The 21159-nt window shown below is 39.9% G+C and overlaps 3 protein-coding genes and 1 long non-coding RNA gene across 5 annotated transcripts in view; 3 read left to right on the forward strand and 1 right to left on the reverse strand.

Moving 5' to 3' along the window:
* Positions 1–21159, reverse strand: part of LOC146974090 (uncharacterized) — a 47760-nt gene that overhangs the window by 15017 nt on the left and 11584 nt on the right. The gene's annotated exons all lie outside the window — the stretch shown is intronic.
* On the forward strand, positions 601–2546 carry LOC146974091 (tripartite motif-containing protein 16-like). The gene has a single exon (XM_085797175.1). It carries the CDS (start codon positions 708–710, stop codon positions 2382–2384), a length of 1677 nt encoding a protein of 558 aa, XP_085653301.1. The 5' UTR covers positions 601–707; the 3' UTR covers positions 2385–2546.
* Positions 4072–9249, forward strand: LOC146974092 (tripartite motif-containing protein 16-like). Of its 2 annotated transcripts, none has more exons than XR_015037589.1 (2): positions 4072–5807; positions 9181–9249. XR_015037589.1 is itself a non-coding variant. In XM_085797190.1 (2 exons), the coding sequence occupies exon 1, from the start codon at positions 4081–4083 to the stop codon at positions 5749–5751; it is 1671 nt and encodes a 556-aa protein (XP_085653316.1). In that variant the 5' UTR covers positions 4072–4080; the 3' UTR covers positions 5752–5759; positions 9133–9220. The 2 variants fall into 2 exon arrangements, 1 of the variants encoding a protein (XP_085653316.1); XM_085797190.1 differs by having other exon boundaries at positions 4072–5759; positions 9133–9220.
* Positions 6988–10914, forward strand: LOC146974093 (tripartite motif-containing protein 16-like). The gene is made up of 3 exons (XM_085798874.1): positions 6988–9133; positions 10362–10422; positions 10580–10914. The coding sequence occupies exons 1-3, from the start codon at positions 7469–7471 to the stop codon at positions 10912–10914; spliced, it is 2061 nt and encodes a 686-aa protein (XP_085655000.1). The 5' UTR covers positions 6988–7468.

Genomic DNA, 21159 nt, shown 5'->3' on the forward strand with positions numbered 1-21159 from the left:
CCAGTGATACCAAGATATAGCCATAGGATGTTTGTGTTTAAACTTATTTTCAGTGTTTCTGGGTTTTTTTGACCAGTTTTCTGACAATAAAAGTCGACTTGCTTGTGACATTTCAGTCATTTTCATGTCAACGCAACACTTGCCATTAAGAGCACAGGCCAAAAAGGAAGATACAAATAGGTGCCGGTGTCAACGGTGCAAAGTATCATGAAGAAGTACCAAAAATTTCAAGAAGTACCAAAAATTTCACATAGTGGAAACCCTCAAAGGATCGAAAGTCAGTAGTGTGACCTCGGCTAGTCACAAAGATCAAGCAAGATGTTGAAAACAATCCAAGGACTAATAGCTGTCCTGAAGAGTGCAAGTTGTATGGCTATATCTTCTGGTCATCTGGCCTGTGGTCAGATGAAACAAAAATAGAACTGTTTGGGCACAGAGATTTGGCTTTTATCTGGTGAAAAAGGCAAAGTAGCGGGGACCATGTTCTTTGGATTGTAGGCCTCGCCCTGTCACTGCTCCTCTGTTTACTGTCACTTTATGGTGCTTCATGTGAGAGCATGTTTGATTAGAGTGACTGTCAATAAATGAACTTTGAACCTTGTAACTGGAAACGGCTGACGTGTCAGAGCTGGTGTGGCTTAGAGAACAACTTTTCTGGGTAATCCAGAGTGAAATTTATTGACTTTGACGGCGGTTGTAGAGGAGAAATGGCGCAGCAAATGTTTCAGCTGGATCGAGACAAGCGGAGCTGTTCAATCTGTCTGGATCTTCTAAAGGAGCCGGTGACTATTCCCTGTGGACACAGCTACTGTATGAGCTGTATTAAAAACTACTGGGGTGAAGATGATCAGAACAACACATGCAGCTGCCCTCAGTGCAGACAGAGCTTCACACCAAGGCCAGCCCTGGTGAAAAACACCATGTTAGCAGAGTTTGTGGAGGAACTGAAGAACGTAGGACTGAAAGCTGCTTCACCTGATCACTCCTACGCTGGACCTGGAGACGTGGCCTGTGACTTCTGCACTGGGAGGAAGCTGAAAGCCTTCAAGTCCTGTCTGGTGTGTATGGCCTCTTACTGTGAGCAGCACCTTCAGCCTCACTACGACGTAGCTCCACTGAAGAAACACACGCTGGTTGAACCGTCTTCAAAACTTCTGGAGAACATCTGTCCTCGCCATAATGAGGTGATGAAGATTTTCTGCCGCACTGATCAGCAGTGTATCTGTTATCTCTGCTCCATGGATGAACACAAAGGCCACGACACAGTCTCAGCTGTAGCAGAAAGGGCTGAGAAACAGAAGGAGCTCGGGCTGAGTCGTCAAAACATCCAACAGAGAATCCAGGACAGAGAGAAAGACGTGAAGGTGCTTCAACAGGAGGTGGATGCCATCAATCTCTCTGCTGATGAAGCTGTTAATAACAGTGAGAAGACCTTCACCCACTTGATCCAACTCATTGAGAAAAGAAGGTCTGAGGTGAAGCAGCAGATCAGATCTCAACAGGAAACTGAAGTGAGTCGAGTCAAAGAGCTGGAGGAGAAGCTGCAGCAGGAGATCACTGAGCTGAGGAGGAAAGACTCTGGTCTGGAGCAGCTGTCAATCACAGAGGACTACCTCCATTTTCTAAACAACTACCCCTCTCTGTCAACTCTGGGTGAAGAAACAGATTTACTCAGCATCACTCAACAATCTCAGACGTATTTTAAGGAAGTGACGGCAGCAGTGTCAGAGGCCAGAGATAAACTGCAGACTGTTCTCAATGAGGAGGGGTCAAAGGTCACAGTGAAAATTACTAGAGTGGAAGTTTCAGAGCTGCAGAGAGAACCTCAGACCAGAGATGAGTTCTTGAGATTTTCAAAACAAATCATTTTGGATTCAAACACAGCAAACACACGTTTGTCATTGAGTGACAGGAACAGAAAAGTAACTTTCATGAGTGTGGACCAGTCATATCCAAGTCATCCAGACAGATTCATTGGAAGGTGGCAGGTTCTGAGTACAGAGGGTCTGACAGGACGTTGTTACTGGGAGGTGAAGTGGAGTGGTGGAGTTCATATAGCAGTTGCCTACAAGAACATCAAGAGGACAGGTACAATTCATGAATGTGGATTTGGAAACAATGACAAATCCTGGTCATTATACTGCTCCAGTGATGGTTATAAATTTAGACATAACAGTAAAGTTACCTCCATCTCAGGCCCTCCGTTGTCCAGAATAGGAGTGTACCTGGATCACAGGGCAGGTACTCTGTCTTTCTACAGCGTCACTGAAACCATGACTCTCCTCCACAGAGTCCAGACCACGTTCACTCAGCCTCTACATCCTGGATTCTGGCTTCCTTTAGGTTCTGCTGGACACACAGCTGAGTTGTGTGAGCTCAAGTAAACAGGAGTGTTTAGTGTGATTCATCCATGATGCTGCAGTCGACTGTAGGTTTGTCTGCACTGATACCGACAGTGATGGTTTTTCTTGGGTTTTCTCTCGTTTTGTTTGTTTCAACAACACTATGAACTTGTGAAATTAAAAAAATAATACTTCCTTTTGTATTTTCTATTTAGGGATTACCGTAGGTCATTTTGTTCAATGAAATATTATCATCACTTGCATTTAATATGTAGATTATATTATGGATATGGAAAATATCAGCATGTGTACAATGTCTAACAATGATCTTTTTTCATATTGATGTTTTTATTAGGTGAATGTATGAGATTAAAAAAAGAAGGAAAAAAAACACAATGTCATGATTATCCAAATTGTCAATTAAAATCTGTGGAACAAAGATCACATAATCTTTAAAAGTGTGTATTGAAGTGTTGTTATTTGTTCAACATTATACAAATAAAATAATAATAATTTAACAGTCATCATTTGAATAGCAAATGTCTCATTCCTCATATATATATTAAAAAAAATTGCTTTAATAACGTTTCTTTTCCATCAGTTCACTTTTGAAGATGTTTGGGTCCAAGATGAGCTCATGAGGAGACTGATGATGGGAATTAAAGAAACATTGGAGGAGGTGACGACTTATTGACTGAATATTGACAGTATAACTAATGAGAATAGTTGAAGAAAAGGTTTCAACAGTCTGTTTCACTTTCAGATTTATTACACAACTTTTAAATGTTCCACAACAATCATGCAGAAATAAAATGTGAATTATACAAAGCTTTACAGGCAGTCGCCAACCACACTTTAAGAAGAACTGAGCTTCACATCTTCTTAAAAACACTCAGAATTAGAGAAATATTAATCAAATGTCAATGGGTGTAACTGAGAAAACTTTTCGTTAACATATTTAATCACTATATTGATATTCTGTTGCTAAGAGAGTGAAGTGAGTGGTACTGAAAACTATAAAACCAATAAAATGTCAGCACAAAGCTGATCAAAGTTTCTTTAGTGACAAACAGATGTTGTCTTTGTCCTGTCATTCATCTGCACTTTGGTCTACTTGCTACTCCTGGTTTGTTTCCTGTTTCCTGCTCTTCATCTGTTTTATTTACTTCACTGACTGACATCACATGTGTCGTGGTAAACGTGAATGATTCCAGCAGAAGGTTAATTCTTGTTAACCTCCATACCTGGTGTCACAACATTGAACATTCAGCTAACCCAATGTGAAGCTGCCTACTCTCCATGACACTTCCAGTTACCTCGTATGAACTGCTTTCAAAATAAGAGCACATGTCGTATCAAGTTAGATTCCACCACAACATATCTGTGCTCAGTCTTCATTACAGACTTTTATTTTGAAATTTTACTTGGTTTCCTGTCTGATCTCTGAGTTTCAGTCAATCACCAGCTGCTTTATGATAGTTACACAGGCTCCATCTGTAGAGACGATATTCTGACTCACTGCTCCTCTTCCTGACACAAACCAGCCTGACGACCTCTCCCTCCTCCTCCTGCTACCAGAGTTCAGCCTGTTCACTGTTCCCTCCCCTCTCACAGACACACCTCTTTACACAGGGGTGGGAACAAGTGACGTGTCAGAGCTGGTGTGGCTCAGATAACAGCTTTTCTTTGGAAACATAAAGTGAAACTTATTGACTTTGACGGTGGTTGTAGAGGAGAAATGGCACAGCAAATGTTTCAGCTGTATCGAGAAAAATGGAGCTGTTCAATCTGTCTGGATCTTCTAAAGGAGCCGGTGACTATTCCCTGTGGACACAGCTACTGTATGAGCTGTATTAAAAACTACTGGGGTGAAGATGATCAGAAGAACACATGCAGCTGCCCTCAGTGCAGACAGAGCTTCACACCGAGGCCAGCCCTGATGAAAAACACCATGTTAGCAGAGTTAGTGGAGGAACTGAAGAAGGTAGGACTGAAAGCTGCTTCACCTGATCACTCCTATGCTGGACCTGGAGACGTGGCCTGTGACTTCTGCACTGGGAGGAAGCTGAAAGCCTTCAAGTCCTGTCTCATGTGTATGGCCTCTTACTGTGAGCAGCACCTTCAGCCTCACTACGACGTAGCTCCACTGAAGAAACACACGCTGGTCGAAGCATCTTCAAAACTTCTGGAGAACATCTGCCCTCGCCATAATGAGGTGATGAAGATTTTCTGCCGCACTGATCAGCAGTGTATCTGTATTCTCTGCTCCATGGATGAACACAAAGGCCACGACACAGTCTCAGCTGTAGCAGAAAGGGCTGAGAAACAGAAGGAGCTCGGGCTGAGTCGTCAAAAGATCCAACAGAGAATCCAAGACAGAGAGAAAGATGTGAAGGTGCTTCAACAGGAGGTGGAGACCATCAATCTCTCTGCTGATGAAGCTGTTAGTAACAGTGAGAAGACCTTCACCCACTTGATCCAACTCATTGAGAAAAGAAGGTCTGAGGTGAAGCAGCAGATCAGATCTCAACAGGAAACTGAAGTGAGTCGAGTCAAAGAGCTGGAGGAGAAGCTGCAGCAGGAGATCACTGAGCTGAGGAGGAAAGACTCTGGTCTGGAGCAGCTGTCAATCACAGAGGACTACCTCCATTTTCTAAACAACTACCCCTCTCTGTCACATCTGGGTGAAGCAAAAGATTTACTCAGCATCACTCAATCTCAGATGTATTTTAAGGAAGTGACAGCAGCAGTGTCAGAGGCCAGAGATAAACTGCAGGCTGTTCTCAATGAGGAGGGGTCAAAGGTCTCAGTGAAAATTACTGAAGTGGAAGTTTTACAGCTGCAGAGAGAACCTCAGACCAGAGCTGAGTTCTTGAGATATTCAAAACAAATCATTTTGGATTCAAACACAGCAAACACATGTTTGTCATTGAGTGACAGGAACAGAAAAGTAAATGTGATGGGTGTGAACCAGCCATATCCAAGTCATCCAGACAGATTCATTGAAAGGTGGCAGGTCCTGAGTACAGAGGGTCTGACAGGACGTTGTTACTGGGAGGTGAAGTGGAGTGGTGACGTTTATATAGCAGTTGCCTACAAGAACATCAAGAGAACAGGGACTAGGGATGAATGTGGATTTGGGCAAAATGACAAATCCTGGTCATTATACTGCTACAGTGGTGGTTATCAATTCAGACATAACAGTAATGCTACCTCCATCTCAGGCCCTGAGTCCTCCAGAATAGGAGTGTACCTGGATCACAGGGCAGGTACTCTGTCTTTCTACAGCGTCACTGACACCATGACTCTCCTCCACAGAGTCCAGACCACGTTCACTCAGCCTCTACATCCTGGACTCTGGATTTCTTTCAGTGCTGGAGACACAGCTGAGTTGTGTGAGCTCAAGTAAACACGAGTGTTTAGTGTGATTCATCCATGATGCTGTGCAGTCGACTGTATGTGTAGGTTTGTCTGCACTGATACAGACAGTGATGTTTTTTTCTTGGGTTTTCTCTTGTTTCGTTTGTTTCAAAAACACAATGAACTTGTGAAATTAAAAAAATAATGCTTCCTATTTTATTTTCTATTTAGGGATTAGGTTATTTTGTTCAATGAAACATTATAATTATTTGCATTTAATATGTAGATTCTGGATATGGAAAATATCAGCATGTGCAAAATGTCTAACAATGATTTTTTTCATATTTAAGTTTTTATTAGGTGAATGTATGAGCTAAAAAAGAAAAAAAACACAATGTCATGATTATCAAAGTTGTGATTTAAAATCTGTAGAAGAAAGATATTTCACATTTTAAAGTATAATCTTTAAAAGTGTGTATTGAAGTGTTACTTGTACAACATTATACAAATAATAATAAATAATAATTTAACAGTCAACATTTGAACAGCAAATGTCTCATTCTTTATATATATATAAAAAAAAATCACGGACAAAAATCATTTGCTTGAATACATTTCTTTTCCATCAGTCACTTTTGAAGATGTTTGGGTCAAATATGAGCTCATGAAGAGATTGATGATGGGACTTAAATAAACTTTGGAGGAGGTGACTACTTATTTGACTGAATATTGACAGTATAACTAATGAGAATAGTTGAAGAAAAGGTTTCAAGAGTCTGTTTCACTTTCAGATTTATTACACAACTTTTAAATGTTCCACAACAATCATTCAGAAATAAAATGTTAAGTATACAAAGCTTTACAGGCAGTCGCCAACCACACTTTAGGAAGAACTGAGCTTCACATCTTCTCAAAAACACTCAGAATTAGAGAAATATTAATCAAATGTCAATGGGTGTAACTGAGAAAACTTTTCGTTAACATATTTAATCACTATATTGATATTCTGTTGCTTAGAAAGTGAAGTGAGTGGTACTGAAAACTATAAAACCAATAAAATGTCAGCACAAAGCTGATCAAAGTTTCTTTAGTGATAAACAGATGTTGTCTTTGTCCTGTCATTCATCTGCACTTTGGTCTACTTGCTGCTCCTGGTTTGTTTCCCGTTTCCTGCTCTTCATCTGTTTTATTTACTTCACTGACTGACATCACATGTGTCGTGGTAAACGTGAATGATTCCAGCAGAAGGTTAATTCTTGTTAACCTCCATACCTGGTGTCACAACATTGAACATTCAGCTAACCCAATGTGAAGCTGCCTACTCTCCATGACACTTCCAGTTACCTCGTATGAACTGCTTTCAAAATAAGAGCACATGTCGTATCAAGTTAGATTCCACCACAACATGTCTGAGCTCAGGCTTCATTAAAGACTTTTATTTTGAAATTTTACTTGGTTTCCTGTCTGATCTCTGAGTTTCAGTCAATCACCAGCTGCTTTATGATAGTTACACAGGCTCCATCTGTAGAGACGATATTCTGACTCACTGCTCCTCTTCCTGACACAAACCAGCCTGACGACCTCTCCCTCCTCCTCCTGCTATCAGAGTTCAGCCTGTTCACTGTTCCCTCCCCTCTCACAGACACACCTCTTTACACAGGGGTGGAAACAAGTGACGTGTCAGAGCTGGTGTGGCTCAGATAACAGCTTTTCTCTGGAAACGGAAAGTGAAACTTATTGACTTTGACGGCAGTTGTAGAGGAGAAATGGCGCAGCAAATGAATCAGCTGGATCGAGAAAAGCGGAGCTGTTCGATCTGTCTGGATCTTCTAAAGGAGCCGGTGACTATTCCCTGTGGACACAGCTACTGTATGAGCTGTATTAAAAACTACTGGGGCGAAGATGATCAGAAGAACACAAGCAGCTGCCCTCAGTGCAGACAGAGCTTCACACCGAGGCCAGCCCTGGTGAAAAACACCATGTTAGCAGAGTTAGTGGAGGAACTGAAGAAGGTAGGACTGAAAGCTGCTTCACCTGATCACTCCTACGCTGGACCTGGAGACGTGGCCTGTGACTTCTGCACTGGGAGGAAGCTGAAAGCCTTCAAGTCCTGTCTCATGTGTATGGCCTCTTACTGTGAGCAGCACCTTCAGCCTCACTACGACGTAGCTCCACTGAAGAAACACACGCTGGTCCAAGCGTCTTCAAAACTTCTGGAGAACATCTGTCCTCGTCATAATGAGGTGATGAAGATTTTCTGCCGCACTGATCAGCAGTGTATCTGTTATCTCTGCTCCATGGATGAACACAAAGGCCACGACACAGTCTCAGCTGTAGCAGAAAGGGCTGAGAAACAGAAGGAGCTCGGGCTGAGTCGTCAAAAGATCCAACAGAGAATCCAGGACAGAGAGAAAGATGTGAAGGTGCTTCAACAGGAGGTGGAGACCATCAATCTCTCTGCTGATGAAGCTGTTAGTAACAGTGAGAAGACCTTCACCCACTTGATCCAACTCATTGAGAAAAGAAGGTCTGAGGTGAAGCAGCAGATCAGATCTCAACAGGAAACTGAAGTCAGTCGAGTCAAAGAGCTGGAGGAGAAGCTGCAGCAGGAGATCACTGAGCTGAGGAGGAAAGACTCTGGTCTGGAGCAGCTGTCAATCACAGAGGACCACCTCCATTTTCTAAACAACTACCCCTCTCTGTCAACTCTGGGTGAAGCAACAGATTTACTTAGCATCACTCAACAATCTCAGATGTATTTTAAGGAAGTGACAGCAGCAGTGTCAGATGCCAGAGATAAACTGCAGGCTGTTTTCAATGAGGAGGGGTCAAAGGTCTCAGTGAAAATTACTGGAGTGGAAGTTTTACAGCTGCAAAGAGAACCTCAGACCAGAGCTGAGTTCTTGAGATATTCAAAACAAATCATTTTGGATTCAAACACAGCAAACACATGTTTGTCATTAAGTGACAGGAACAGAAAAGTAACTTCGATGAGTAAGAACCAGTCATATCCAAGTCATCCAGAGAGATTCACTGACATGGAGCAGGTCCTGAGTACAGAGGGTCTGACAGGACGTTGTTACTGGGAGGTGAAGTGGAGTGGTGATGTTTTTATAGCCGTTGCCTACAAGAACATCAAGAGAACAGGGACCTCAGGTGACTGTAGACTTGGATACAATGACAAATCCTGGTCATTAAACTGCTACAGTTGTCATTTTGTATTCAGACATAACAGTAAAGTTACCTCCATCGCAGGCCCCAAGTCCTCCAGAATAGGAGTGTACCTGGATCACAGGGCAGGTACTCTGTCTTTCTACAGTGTCACTGGAACCATGACTCTCCTCCACAGAGTCCAGACCACGTTCACTCAGCCTCTACATCCTGGATTCTGGGTTTGTGCAGGTTCAGCTGAGTTGTGTGAGGTCAAGAGTGTTAGTGTGACTCATCCATGATGCTGTGCAGTCGACTGTATGTGTAGGTTTGTCTGCACTGATACTGACAGTGATGGTTTTCTTGGGTTTTCTCTTATTTTGTATGTGTTAACAACACAATGAAAAAAAAAATTTTGATTTAGGGATTAGATTATTTTTTCAATGAAACTTTATCATTACTTGCACTTAACATGTAGATTATATCATTGATCTGGAAAATATCAGCATCTGCAAAATGTATATCAGTGATTTTCTTTATCATAATCATCTGCCAGATGTTTTTATCACTAAATATAACTTGTATGATGTAATGTTAACTCTGTTGTTGTACAGACCACATACTGTGCTGTTGTTGTTGTTGTAATGATTTAATCAAATATTTTATTTGAAAAAAATGTATTGCAGACATGTATAAAAATAAAATAAAATAAAAAATAGACGTGTGAAAATGAAACAAAACAAAAGGTTAAATGGTCTCAATCAATAACATGTTGGAAAGTACAGTATATCTCTTTGAATAACATAAACATGTCCAAAAATGAGTAGGCTGAAGTGAATACTTATTATCTACCCCTTTTCCTTCCAAATTACATCTTACATTCCAGTGTACCTTGTACAGTCCCATATTATGTTCACATAAAAGAAGAACATATATAAATACACACACACACACACACACACACACACACACACACACACACACACACGCCACATACTAAAAACATACAACATTAAATATATTATATGTTATCTTATATTGTATAATACTATACTATTACACATACAGTATACAATGGACAAGTTTCATTATCTTATTTCATTATTTTGTTACTAAATTTAAGTTGTAACCACATATATTTTTCTAACATTTATCTTTTACACACTAACACATACATCTACAACAATACATAGTGATGTATTAAATATATTAATTATCAAATATAATCCTAAATATCTGTATTTGCGTCTTTCAATTAACTGTCTCTTTTGCTGCATCACAAATAGATGAGAAATGTGTCGAATAGATAAAAATGTGATTATATCCAAATAATCGGCCCAATGAGGCAAAGTGGTATCAAACTGACAAAGTCTCAATATATTAAAATGTTTGACACCGGTGCATTCAAGGTTTCAAAGTGACCTACAAACAGCCTGGCTTCAGGGTTCAGTGGATTATATTTCAAGAGGATGCTTCACTTTTTATCAGTGTGACTGTCTCTTCCCACAGACTCAGTCTGAATACAAGTGGAAAATAAGGCTGCACACTAGTGGAAGCATGAAGGACACAAGTATTCAAAGGACTGTGTGAGAAACAAACTGTTACCTCTTTGTTTGAAAATGCATATGTGCGTGTTTGCAGCACCACACATCAGCCAAAAAGACTGAGCCTTGAACAGATGGAGCTAAAAGCATTATCTCACAGAGGAGTGTGGCCATTTGTTCCAGATGTGTCAAATAACCTGAGGAAACCCAACAACACAGAGCTCCGTGTTCCTGTGGTCCCTGATGTTCACACTGGGAAGCTCTCCGGCCACTTCGCCAGGCATGACAGCAAAATAAAGAGACACAATCTCACAGAGATAATCAGCAAAAGAGCCCAAAGTATCTCACAACCTCCAATATACACAGACACACAAGTGGTGATCTCAGAGCTGGAGATCTATCAGGCCGGGGACGAACACATTTTATGGCTTTATCTCCCTCAGTGCAGCGGGAGATATGACAACGGGTCAGCGTGGAGGAAGCGCAAACAAGATGGCCCCGCTGCTTACAGCTCCTGAAAGCAGGCGGGATGAAAAGATGATTGGTTTCTCTGAAAAGTCCAGAGATAGATCTGTCCGATTTTCAGGTGAATATTAGATTATTGCTGAGCCGTCCTAACAAACGTGTGAAACGCAGCCGTTTTCAGTCAGAGAGGCATTTGTACAGACCAACAGTGAATTAGAGCCAATGTAACAGAATCAGAGGATGTTGATACAGATCAGTCATCAAAGAGTGGGAGAAATCTCTGGCTGGATCCTTTTTCACACAGTCAGCTCAAAGATATTCGTATAATTACAGATACTGAGCTACGGTCATTGCCTTTTTGGTTCTTTGGTGAAACTTGGATTTGAAACAAGCTAAAATAACACAGTGGTTATATTTTCTTAAATGATGGGTAACGGTCTAAACACTAACAGTCTCTCATGCACCAGATGGTTAGACAGCATGGATGGCTGACAGAGTCTTCTAAGGACCAATCCATCACTTAGCATTCACATTCCCAACATTCAATCACCTCCATATGCAGCAACAAGGAGCGTAAATACAGCGACCAATGGGCAGGTAGAGGAAGCCTGTTTGTGTGAGGTCGGGCTGTCGCACCACACATCAACATCAAAACAAAGCTTTACTGTCCCATCTCGGTTTACGACATAATTACGGGAGGATTTATACCGCCTCTGTCCCCTAGCTTTGCCTTGAGTGCAGTTTCCACATAGTTCAGTGTCCTTGCAGAAGTGCCTGCTGCCTGCACACCTGGCACAGCGGGGGAAACAGATTAGGATGGCATATGCAGCAGTTACTGGACGGCCCTCATAAATGTCTGTCTTGGGACGGGCAGTAAAACACTGAAGTAACCCAGTCTCGCACTCATTTTACACACACTTTGCTCAAACTGTGGACATGCAAACGCACACATACTGTATATGGATATGGGATCTATGGGTACACAGATGAAGAAGTGTATTAAATTTACATTAATACATCTTTCAACATAAAAGAAGAGCTAAACAAGCCTAAAATTAAAAGCTTGAAGACAGACAGATGACAGTTGGGACAAAGGTTCAACTGAAACTCTCAGTCCCACATTATCTTGCTGAAAATATTGATAATCCTAACTTTTGAATCTTGTTTTTGTTTTCTTTTTCTAAGATCAAAACCAATGTTAGTAAGGGCATTTTAGCAGACATTTGACCAATCTGGGAACTAAATCCTTACCAAGAAATTTCTTCACAATTGTCTTTAGGAACGTGTGTAATATCATGTCTTAAAATGTTGAAATTCAACTCCCGTGGGAAACCCCCTAAAAAACTACTCAAAGTTGGGGTACCCGTAACTGGATTTTTGAACATTCCGTAATGTTAAATTTGGCCTTAAGTAACTTGTGAGGGGTCAAACTAGGGGTTTTTCATGATTCTGAGTTGATCGCAAACATTAGTTTTACGCCCAAAACACTCCTTGGTGGAGAAAAAAACAGCCACACCCACTTTTCTTGTTCATTGGAACCCCCACTACCACCAATAGAATGCATTACAGAGAAGCCATTCCTTATCATTGCAGAGGTTGTCTTACATAATACTACTAAATACTCAATATAATATAATTTTTATTCTACCCTTTTTTCTATTTATACAGACCCTCCACGATTTTGTGGTGTCGCTAAATTTATTAAAAAAGTTATTATAAATGTTATTTATTATGCAGATCGGTAGCAAGCAGCGAGAGAGAAAAGACAGTGGACATGCACCAGATTTCACATACCAGCAACAACTGAAACAAGTTTGTTCGAAATGAAGATAGGAAAAGCACAAAAAATACACAGTGGTGCTACATTGATTGCAAACATGATCATGTTAATCTGCACACACACTGAGCATCAATCTCCATCCAGCATCCAGGCTCTAAGAGGTCGTTTTTGAAGAATGGAAAAAGATGTTGCAGTGTGTCACAAACTTGTTCATTCCAGCTTGGTCCTATTGCTTGGTCATGACTGTACGGTAGCTGTTGTAGTGTATTATGGGATTTGTAATGTGAGTAATGTGAATGCTATATTGGTGGGTCATTATTAACATAATATTTTTCTTAAAGGCCATATAAAAGTGTATCGCAGGACAGATCTCCCCCAGGTTTTTGACATGAGATTGACGTGTGTGCTAGATTAATGTCCAACAATGCAAAAAGGTAGAATATAAGTTATATTAAGTATTCAGTAGTAATAGTAGAAGTTTTTTGTGACATTAAAGAAAACCTCTGTCATGCAGGAATAGCTTACTGTATCTCTAATGTATTCTATTGAGTATAGTAGATCACCGCCTAAACCTAACTGCAAAAATCCTCATGAAGACAATAGGCCTACACCATGTTATCCTAGTTTGATAGCTAATGGAGCAGTCAGCTAGCATTTAGGAAAATAAAATGGTCAGATGGTCGTCAGTCGCACATAGGAGTTGGCTAACTAACCATATTATTTACTGTTAGCCAACTATTAACCATTTTGGTAAGACTTTGACTCCTATCTCTATAATGCATTATAACCATACTAATGAGTTATAATTTGGTTATAGCATTGTACTATAATTATAAACATTCATAAATGATCATAATACTTTATAACAATAATCGTAACACACTATAAAGCATTTTATTGTGACTTATAAGATCAGGTATTATAATACGTTATAATTGTTAGTAACTCACTGACAATGCCCACATCGATAATACATTATAAATATAGTTATAATGTGTTATAATTTGCTTATAAACGTGTATAACCATCATTATAAATACTCATAAATGATCATAAGGCTTTATAACATTTAGCATAACACATTATAGAGCATTTTATAATGGCTTAAGGTCAAGTATTATAATAGAGTTATAATGCTCTATAATGTGTTATGCTTATTGTTATAAAGCCTTATGATCATTTATGAGTGTTTATTATGATAGTTATACACGACTATAAGCCAATTGTAACACATTATAACTATATTTATAATGCATTATAAATGTGGGCATTGTCAGCGAGTTACTAAAAATTATAACGTATTATAATACCTGACCTTATTAGTCATGATAAAATGCTTTATAGTGTGTTATGATTATTGTTATAAAGCAGTATGATCATTTATGAGTGTTTATAACTATAGTTATACAGTGCTATAACTGCATTATAACTCATAAGTATGATAATAATGCATTATAGAGATCAAATAAAGTGTTACCACAATTTTTAAGTTTCTTATGCATGTTATCAACGCAATGACATGACATATTTCAAGTTCTTAAAAAAAGATGTAGATAACACATATCAGGTGTAAAAAGTAGTATGTCTGTCAATGATCGAAGGTTGTAAATGGCTTCAACATGTCTAGCACTAGCTAACTCCAAAATTCTTCACTTTTAATGCTAACCAACTACAACTACCACTAAACAATACTTAGGCCGATTTACCATGGCAATGATTAAAAAGAAGAAGAAAGCAACCTTTTAATGTAGCTGCATGTACCCAATAGTAAGAAGTGTGTGTGTGTGTGTGTGTGTGCGCGTGCGCGCGCGCTATGTGTATGTTTCCGTTTTTACTGGTATGTGAAATCTGGTGTGCACCTGATGTCTTTCCTTCTCTCTCGCTCCCGATCCGCATAAAACTTAATGTTATATGAAAACAATAACTAGTAATAAAAACACAGACGTGCAAAAAAAACGTAATGGAAATACTTAACTTAACTGTGGCCACAGCTGAAAACAGCTAGCCACAGCGGTCTATGATAGCAAATTTGCTGAAAAGTTGCAGTGGCAAGGCCAAAGAATTCATGATTGAATTTGCATTAATAGTTGAAATCGTGACATCATAAAATCCTGGAGGGTGTGTATAATGTCCTATAAAAAAAAGGGTGGAATAAAAGTTATATTATATTGAGTATTTAGTAGTATTATGTAACACAGCCTCTGCAATGATAAGGAATGGCTTCTCTGTAATACATTCTATTGGTGGTGATGGGGGTTCCGATGAACAGGAAAAGTGGGTGTGGCTGTTTTTTTCTCCACCGAGGAGTGTTTTGGGCGTAAAACTAATGTTTGCGATCAACTCAGAATCATGAAAAACCCCTAGTTTGACCCCTCACAAGTTACTTAAGGCCAAATTTAACATTACGGAATGTTCACAAATCCAGTTACGGGTACCCCAACTTTGAGTAGTTTTTTAGGGGGTTTCCCACGGGAGTTGAATTTCAACATTTTAAGACATGATATTACACACGTTCCTAAAGACAATTGTGAAGAAATTTCTTGGTAAGGATTTAGTTCCCAGATTTCCATATGTTGCCCTTACTATGTGGAGAACCTCACACAAGAAGGAGAATCAGTTTTCCCAGGTCTTTGTCATAATTAATGAACAGCCATGAGGCAGTCAATTTGATGTTTTATGGTTTTACCAATAAAACCATAGGTGAAAGAACATGAGTTTCATCATTTTATAGTAATATATTATAATTTTGATTTAAATAAATCAAGAACAACATTTCTTGATGCAGGAGTAAGTAACAAAAAAACTTTTTTTAAGCCAGATTTTAGGTCATATGTTTTATTTTTAAAACACATTTCTTATGAGCTTTAAAAAAGACAAATCCGACATGCCGAAGAAAACCCACTGGGTCTCTTTTTGACGCAGCACTGAGTTACCAAAATCATGCGCATTTGTTGAGTTATTTTTGACCAAGCAGCTTTAGGAGTTTACGCATGTGTGCACCTGCCAATGATTCTTCTACAACCACATTACATTCTCTAATCTCGCTATCTAAAAGCCCTCTTCCTCCTCCCCCCATTATGCACTTGTAGTCAAAGTGTGCAGAGTGCTGCAGTTGGTTTCATCTGATGTTACGACCACACAAGTGTCAGAGCGTTCACACAGGGAGCTCTGTGTTAATATGGAGAGTACTGTCTGACAGGAACAAAGGAATATAGTGGCTCTAAGACAATGGAAGGCGAGTATCAGGAAACTTGTCTTTTATTTTTAACACCTCCTTTTGCATCTGGAGTATTAAATATAATCATGCTGAATACTTTTATTTAATAATTTCTTACTACAGCCTTTCCTACACCAGTCTTATTTTTTATACTGCTCTCTTTTAATCAGGATTCCTCTTGTCATTCACTATTATTCTCTCTCTCAACCTGACTGACAATGAATTTTTCAAACTGTGGGAAATTACATCCTCCTGGTTACACGTGGACCAGGCACTGTTATAAAAATCAAACCAAACAGCCAGAGGCACAGCAGAGGAAGTTAAGACTGTGGATGTTCCCAAAACGTTGCTTTTGCACGACATTACCTTCCCCCTCTATGACAGTTATGTGGTCTCAGCTGATTTGTTTAAATGATGGTAATAAGAAATGAGAAAAAATCCATCCAACCGTGAAAATATGGTGACACATACATGGTGAAAATCTGGCCAAATTGCCTTTTGCCGTGCCATGAAGCGGCTGCATATGGCGGCTAAGTGGCTGCCATATGCAGCCCATGAATACATGCTATCAGTCGTCATCAAGAGTAATAGCCTCTTTTTTAAGCTGCCTTATGGGTCTGACCTTTTCTTCTATACTGAATGTGCAAATTATTCTTAATTTCTTCAGCCAGTGGATCTTTTCTCCTCCCCCAGAAAAGGGAACGTACTGCGGCACGCCAAGGCCTCGGTCAATTCCACCGCTGCCGAGCCATACATCATATTTTGAGTGTATGGATTTCTAATATCTCGCTACAGCAGTCAAGATGATGTAACAGATATGGACTCTGAGCACATATGAAATATGTTCCTCGAGGATATTCAATATGGCTGCCCAGAGAAATCTGATCAGGTTATTAAAACAGATAACCTCATACCCTATACCCTGACTTAGACCGTGAAATATCAAAAGCTCTGCTGGGGGTAATTAGTGATGGGATGGGATCCATTAGCCACCATTTAAAAGAACAGAGAGGTGTGGTTCAATGGGATGTTCCAGTTTCTGCTATTTTGTACCTCGAGTTGAACCAAACAGTGAAAGCTACAAATATAGAGGACCAGAAATTGCTTCCTCGGGACACAAAGGAGGAATGGGATGTACAGTGGTGGTGATATAACAGCATAAAAATCCAGACAGATCCAGCAAGATCAATGTCATCCAGAGCTGGGTTAGATGATCTCCTCCATCTTGGGACAATCTATAATGGTCCCCGAGTCAATCTTTGTCTAGGCGCTCGTCTGGGACCAGTTTCCATTGGGAGCCGATACCAGGAGGTAATACCCAGAGCAACATGGCTGACAGGGTCCAAGGACATTAAAAAAAACCCTCCTCCACAATAAGATGGGGAGGGAACAAAGACGGAGCTGCAGCAGCTCTCCAGGAGCTCACAGGACTGGCACTGGTCTGGGGATGAAAGAAATAGAGGCATGATGGTAGTTTTGAGGAAAGTGCAAACAACCCTTTGGGAAATCACAGGCAATAACCTGTAGGCCAAGGTTGGTGCTGTGGTTGGAGCATGCAGCGTGCAGCATGCAGCAGTGCTCATGGCTCTGTGGGAGGATGCATCAGTGAGGCATGGGAAGGGGAAAGGCTGAGGTCTGCTGAATCTGTAGCAGAGCACTGGGGCTATAGTTTTACCCTGTGGAGGTTAGATGGAGGGCATTTATAGGAAAGAGTGCCACACCGTATTTGTTTCTTGTTATCTGCATTCATGCTAATATACTGTAGATTGAAATTAGGGATGGACGAGTACCCATACCAGGTATCGGGATCGGGCCGATACTGGCCTTATTTCAAAGTATTTGATACTTGTAAAGGCGGCCGATATAAAAAAAAAAGAAAAAAAGATTGAGTTTCTTTTGTTCTGCCACTGCTTAAAGAAATCCTACAGGAAACACAAAAACTCTATTGCAGATTGACTGTGAAGCTTCTGTTCACAAAAGACAAAAAAATCTTTGTTCAAAATTATCTGTCATTGTGTTAATTGTATGCAGATAAAATAGAATAAAAGTGGTGGTAACTATGTACAGTAATCCCGTAATATATTACGGGATTACTGTACATAGTCATTTTTCAAATAATTTTTACATATTGTTTGTAAATAGTATTTGTTGTTAGAGTAGGTAGAGTATGCTGATATACTATAATGGATCGGTATTCACATAAATACAAATATACAGCTAAGTGACATGACCAGCTCAAAACACAACACAACAAAAAGAGAACGGGTCTGAATACTTTCTGAATGCACTGTACACCATAGAAAAAAAGTTCTAAAATATACTTCATAGCAAACATCATCACTTTTTAAAAATATCTTTAAAAAAACCAGGAATCTAGGCCAGGTCCCCCACAAATATCTGAGTTAACTTTCTTTTTTTCCCCCTCCCATTTACTTTCACAGTAATAAAATGATTCAAGTGCGTTGGAAACAGAAACTCCTGCTTTTCACAGAGCGCTGTCAAAGAACAGCAGTACATTTCCACTGTATTCCACAATGCATGGTGACAGACATATGAACTACAAGTCAAAGACTTCCTCCATGAAAACTCTGCCAAACAACTTTGGGCCAAGTGAGGTTATGAAGCAATGATTCTCAACAAGAAAAGAAGAAGAAAAGGAGAAGAAAAAAAACTTTTTGTCTTTTTGTAACAGAAGTGCATGGGTTAACTTGCTTTTCTTACTTTTTCCTTCCTCAGACAGTTTGCTTTGATGCTTTTATAGTTTTTCTGACAGTGTGTCTTCTCTGCTCCCCACCTAGTTTTATCCATGCACGGTCTACCTGACGGCTCAACTTGGTGCACAGCAGGGGAGGCGTGTGTGCGTGTGTGTGTGTGTGTGTGTGTGTGTGTGTGTGTGTGTGCATGTTTGGTAATGCAGTGCACCTTTCCAACACATAGGCTTTTCAAGGCTCATATCAGTTTCTACCTACAGTCTCTGCACCAGCAGGTGGAAAAGGTATGAGAGATGAGAGGCGGAAAGAGCGAGAAAGACGGGGGAGAGGTGGTGGGGGGGGAGGGAGGGAAAGACACGGCCACAGCAGGACGTCCCTCCCCTCAGGTAGACGGAGGGAAAACAGATTATGGTAAAAAAAAAAAAGAAAAAAAAACTCCACCTCTCTCTATTTAATAAAACAAAGAGTGAGTAAGGGGCGGATGACAGGGAAGTGTCCTTGGCTGCTGCAAACTCCAAACGCTCGGCTCACCTGTCATCCCTCGACTCATTTACTTTCACTCTAAATAGCCACTTCAGCAGCTAATACATTGCCCTGGGGTGAGACTGGCTGCTGCCGAGTGCAATATTGTGTTTGTGTTTGCTTTCTAAAAAAATAAAAATAAAAAGGGGTGAGAGAGCTGATGCTACATTAAAAATAACAGCCACTCCTTTTCAAGCACATAATTGTTGTCCAAGGACGGGAGTAAAAGAACTAAGGGCGTGAGGCTAGAGATATCATTAAGTGATACACCGATAGAAGGAGGGACCCAAAGTTGCTCTCAAAAAAAAAGAAAAAGAAGAAGCACTCCCACTGGGTGTTTATATTAGCAGGAACTCCATTAGCAACGATTACACAGCCATCGCACTAACAGCTTTGTGGGTCCTGTTTCATTGATGCCTCCCTCTTATTTTCTAATGAGCCATGAGTGTTGTTGCTTTCACCTTGTGGTCCCAGAAGAACCCTGTAATCGCCATTATGTGTGTGGAGGACTCGGGTGGAGGCCCGGTCAGGAAGTCAAGCCGTGCACGGGCTCTTAGTGTGACTCACACACATGCACACTTGGCACCAATCCTTGTTTTCCCTCACTGGCCTCTTCAACACCACTTGGTCCATTAGTACAGTACGTGTGTGTGTGTATATGGAAAGTCATAACCGTGCTAACTACTGTATTTTCTTCCTTATTCATCTCTAAAGTCAACACACAGAGAGGAAAAAGACCGACGCTGAGAAGATTTGGCATGATTTCTTCTTTCCTAGAAGAAAACCATGAAAAAAAAAAAAAATACGTAGAAATATAAAAATACATTTTTGGGCAGATCCACCCCAGAGCTGAACTCTTCACTAGTTGTTTGTGACCTCGTGTAACCTCACACTGAACTTTCTCAAACTCTCAGTCACTCCCATCAACACTCATGTGTAAAACCACTGCCATCCTTCAATACCTGCAACATCACCAGGAGATTAAAACATGAAGGAATTAACAGTAGCACCATAACTAATAATCTGATTATATAAAAAATTTGATATTACCTGAAATCAATATTAACACATCACATTTTTGGATATTTATCAGTAAATCAATAAGTAAATGCTCTTCAGCTGATGAAGAGAGCGGCCTCTGTGTTCTCCCCCACTGGCAGTGAAAAACACTGTTTGAATGCCAAAGTCTTATAATGTAGACTTTTATTTTTTCTATTTATTAGCACATCATTTAAATTAAAAATCTCACTGAACTAGGATGAACTAAACTTAATCCTTTCAAACTTTCAAACTCAAAAACTCTAAAAACACTACAAAACTATTACCAACATCTTTTCAACAACTATTACTTTTATTTCCAGTAGACAGAAGTGTGCATATTAGCAACAAAGACACATGTGACCCAGTGAAAGCATGGGGCACATGGATTGTGCAGTAATTGTACTATCTGAGTTTTGCTGTTGATTTTAGTCTCATCTTGTTGACATGCAGTATCATCGGTGTAGAAAGAAAGGTGACAGGAAATGAGGCAAACACTCGACAGTCAGCAGCAATTCAGCAAATAAAAAGATCATCCTCCTTAGGGACAGTACAAAAAGTGCCACTTCAGCTGACTGCCCTTATAACTGGTGTGTCTGTGTTTGAATAGATAAAAAAGAGTGTAATTAGGCTATACTTTTTTTTTTTAAGTGAACATATCGCATCCTGATCACAGATGACTTGTAATAAATCAGCCAAACCAAAGAATCCACAATTTAGATGAATGAATATAAAAGAACAAAAACAGACCTAAAATTACATTAACGAATAAAAAGGTTTTTCACTTGATTCATGTTATGAGTGAAGCTTTTCTATGTTCTGTTCTACTATCTTTTCTCGCCTTTTCATAATGTTAATAAAAGTGACTTTTACATGAACAAGATCTGGTTTTCACATGCATTATATTTAACTTGCACACACACACTGGTTTAACACAAGGTCAGTCACTGAAGATATTTCCCATTGCATGAACAAACAGAGGTGATTTCTTATTTTCCTACCTCTCTGAAGGCTTAGTCATGCTTGCAGT

This window comes from Trachurus japonicus, chromosome 14 (genome assembly GCF_045865225.1).
Source record: "Trachurus japonicus isolate A0001 chromosome 14, Traja_1.0".
NCBI lineage: Eukaryota > Metazoa > Chordata > Actinopteri > Carangiformes > Carangidae > Trachurus > Trachurus japonicus.

Excerpts from the sequence above, each read along its gene's own strand:
- LOC146974091 (XM_085797175.1), top strand. The coding sequence starts at position 708 with ATGGCGCAGCAAATGTTTCAGCTGGATCGAGACAAGCGGAGCTGTTCA.
- LOC146974093 (XM_085798874.1), top strand. The coding sequence starts at position 7,469 with ATGGCGCAGCAAATGAATCAGCTGGATCGAGAAAAGCGGAGCTGTTCG. Across the intron at positions 9,134-10,361 it reads AGTTGTGTGAGGTCAAGAGT|ACTCAGTCTGAATACAAGTG; the intron begins GTTAGTGTGACT and ends CTCTTCCCACAG. Across the intron at positions 10,423-10,579 it reads TGGAAGCATGAAGGACACAA|ATGTGTCAAATAACCTGAGG; the intron begins GTATTCAAAGGA and ends CATTTGTTCCAG.
- LOC146974092 (XM_085797190.1), top strand. The coding sequence starts at position 4,081 with ATGGCACAGCAAATGTTTCAGCTGTATCGAGAAAAATGGAGCTGTTCA.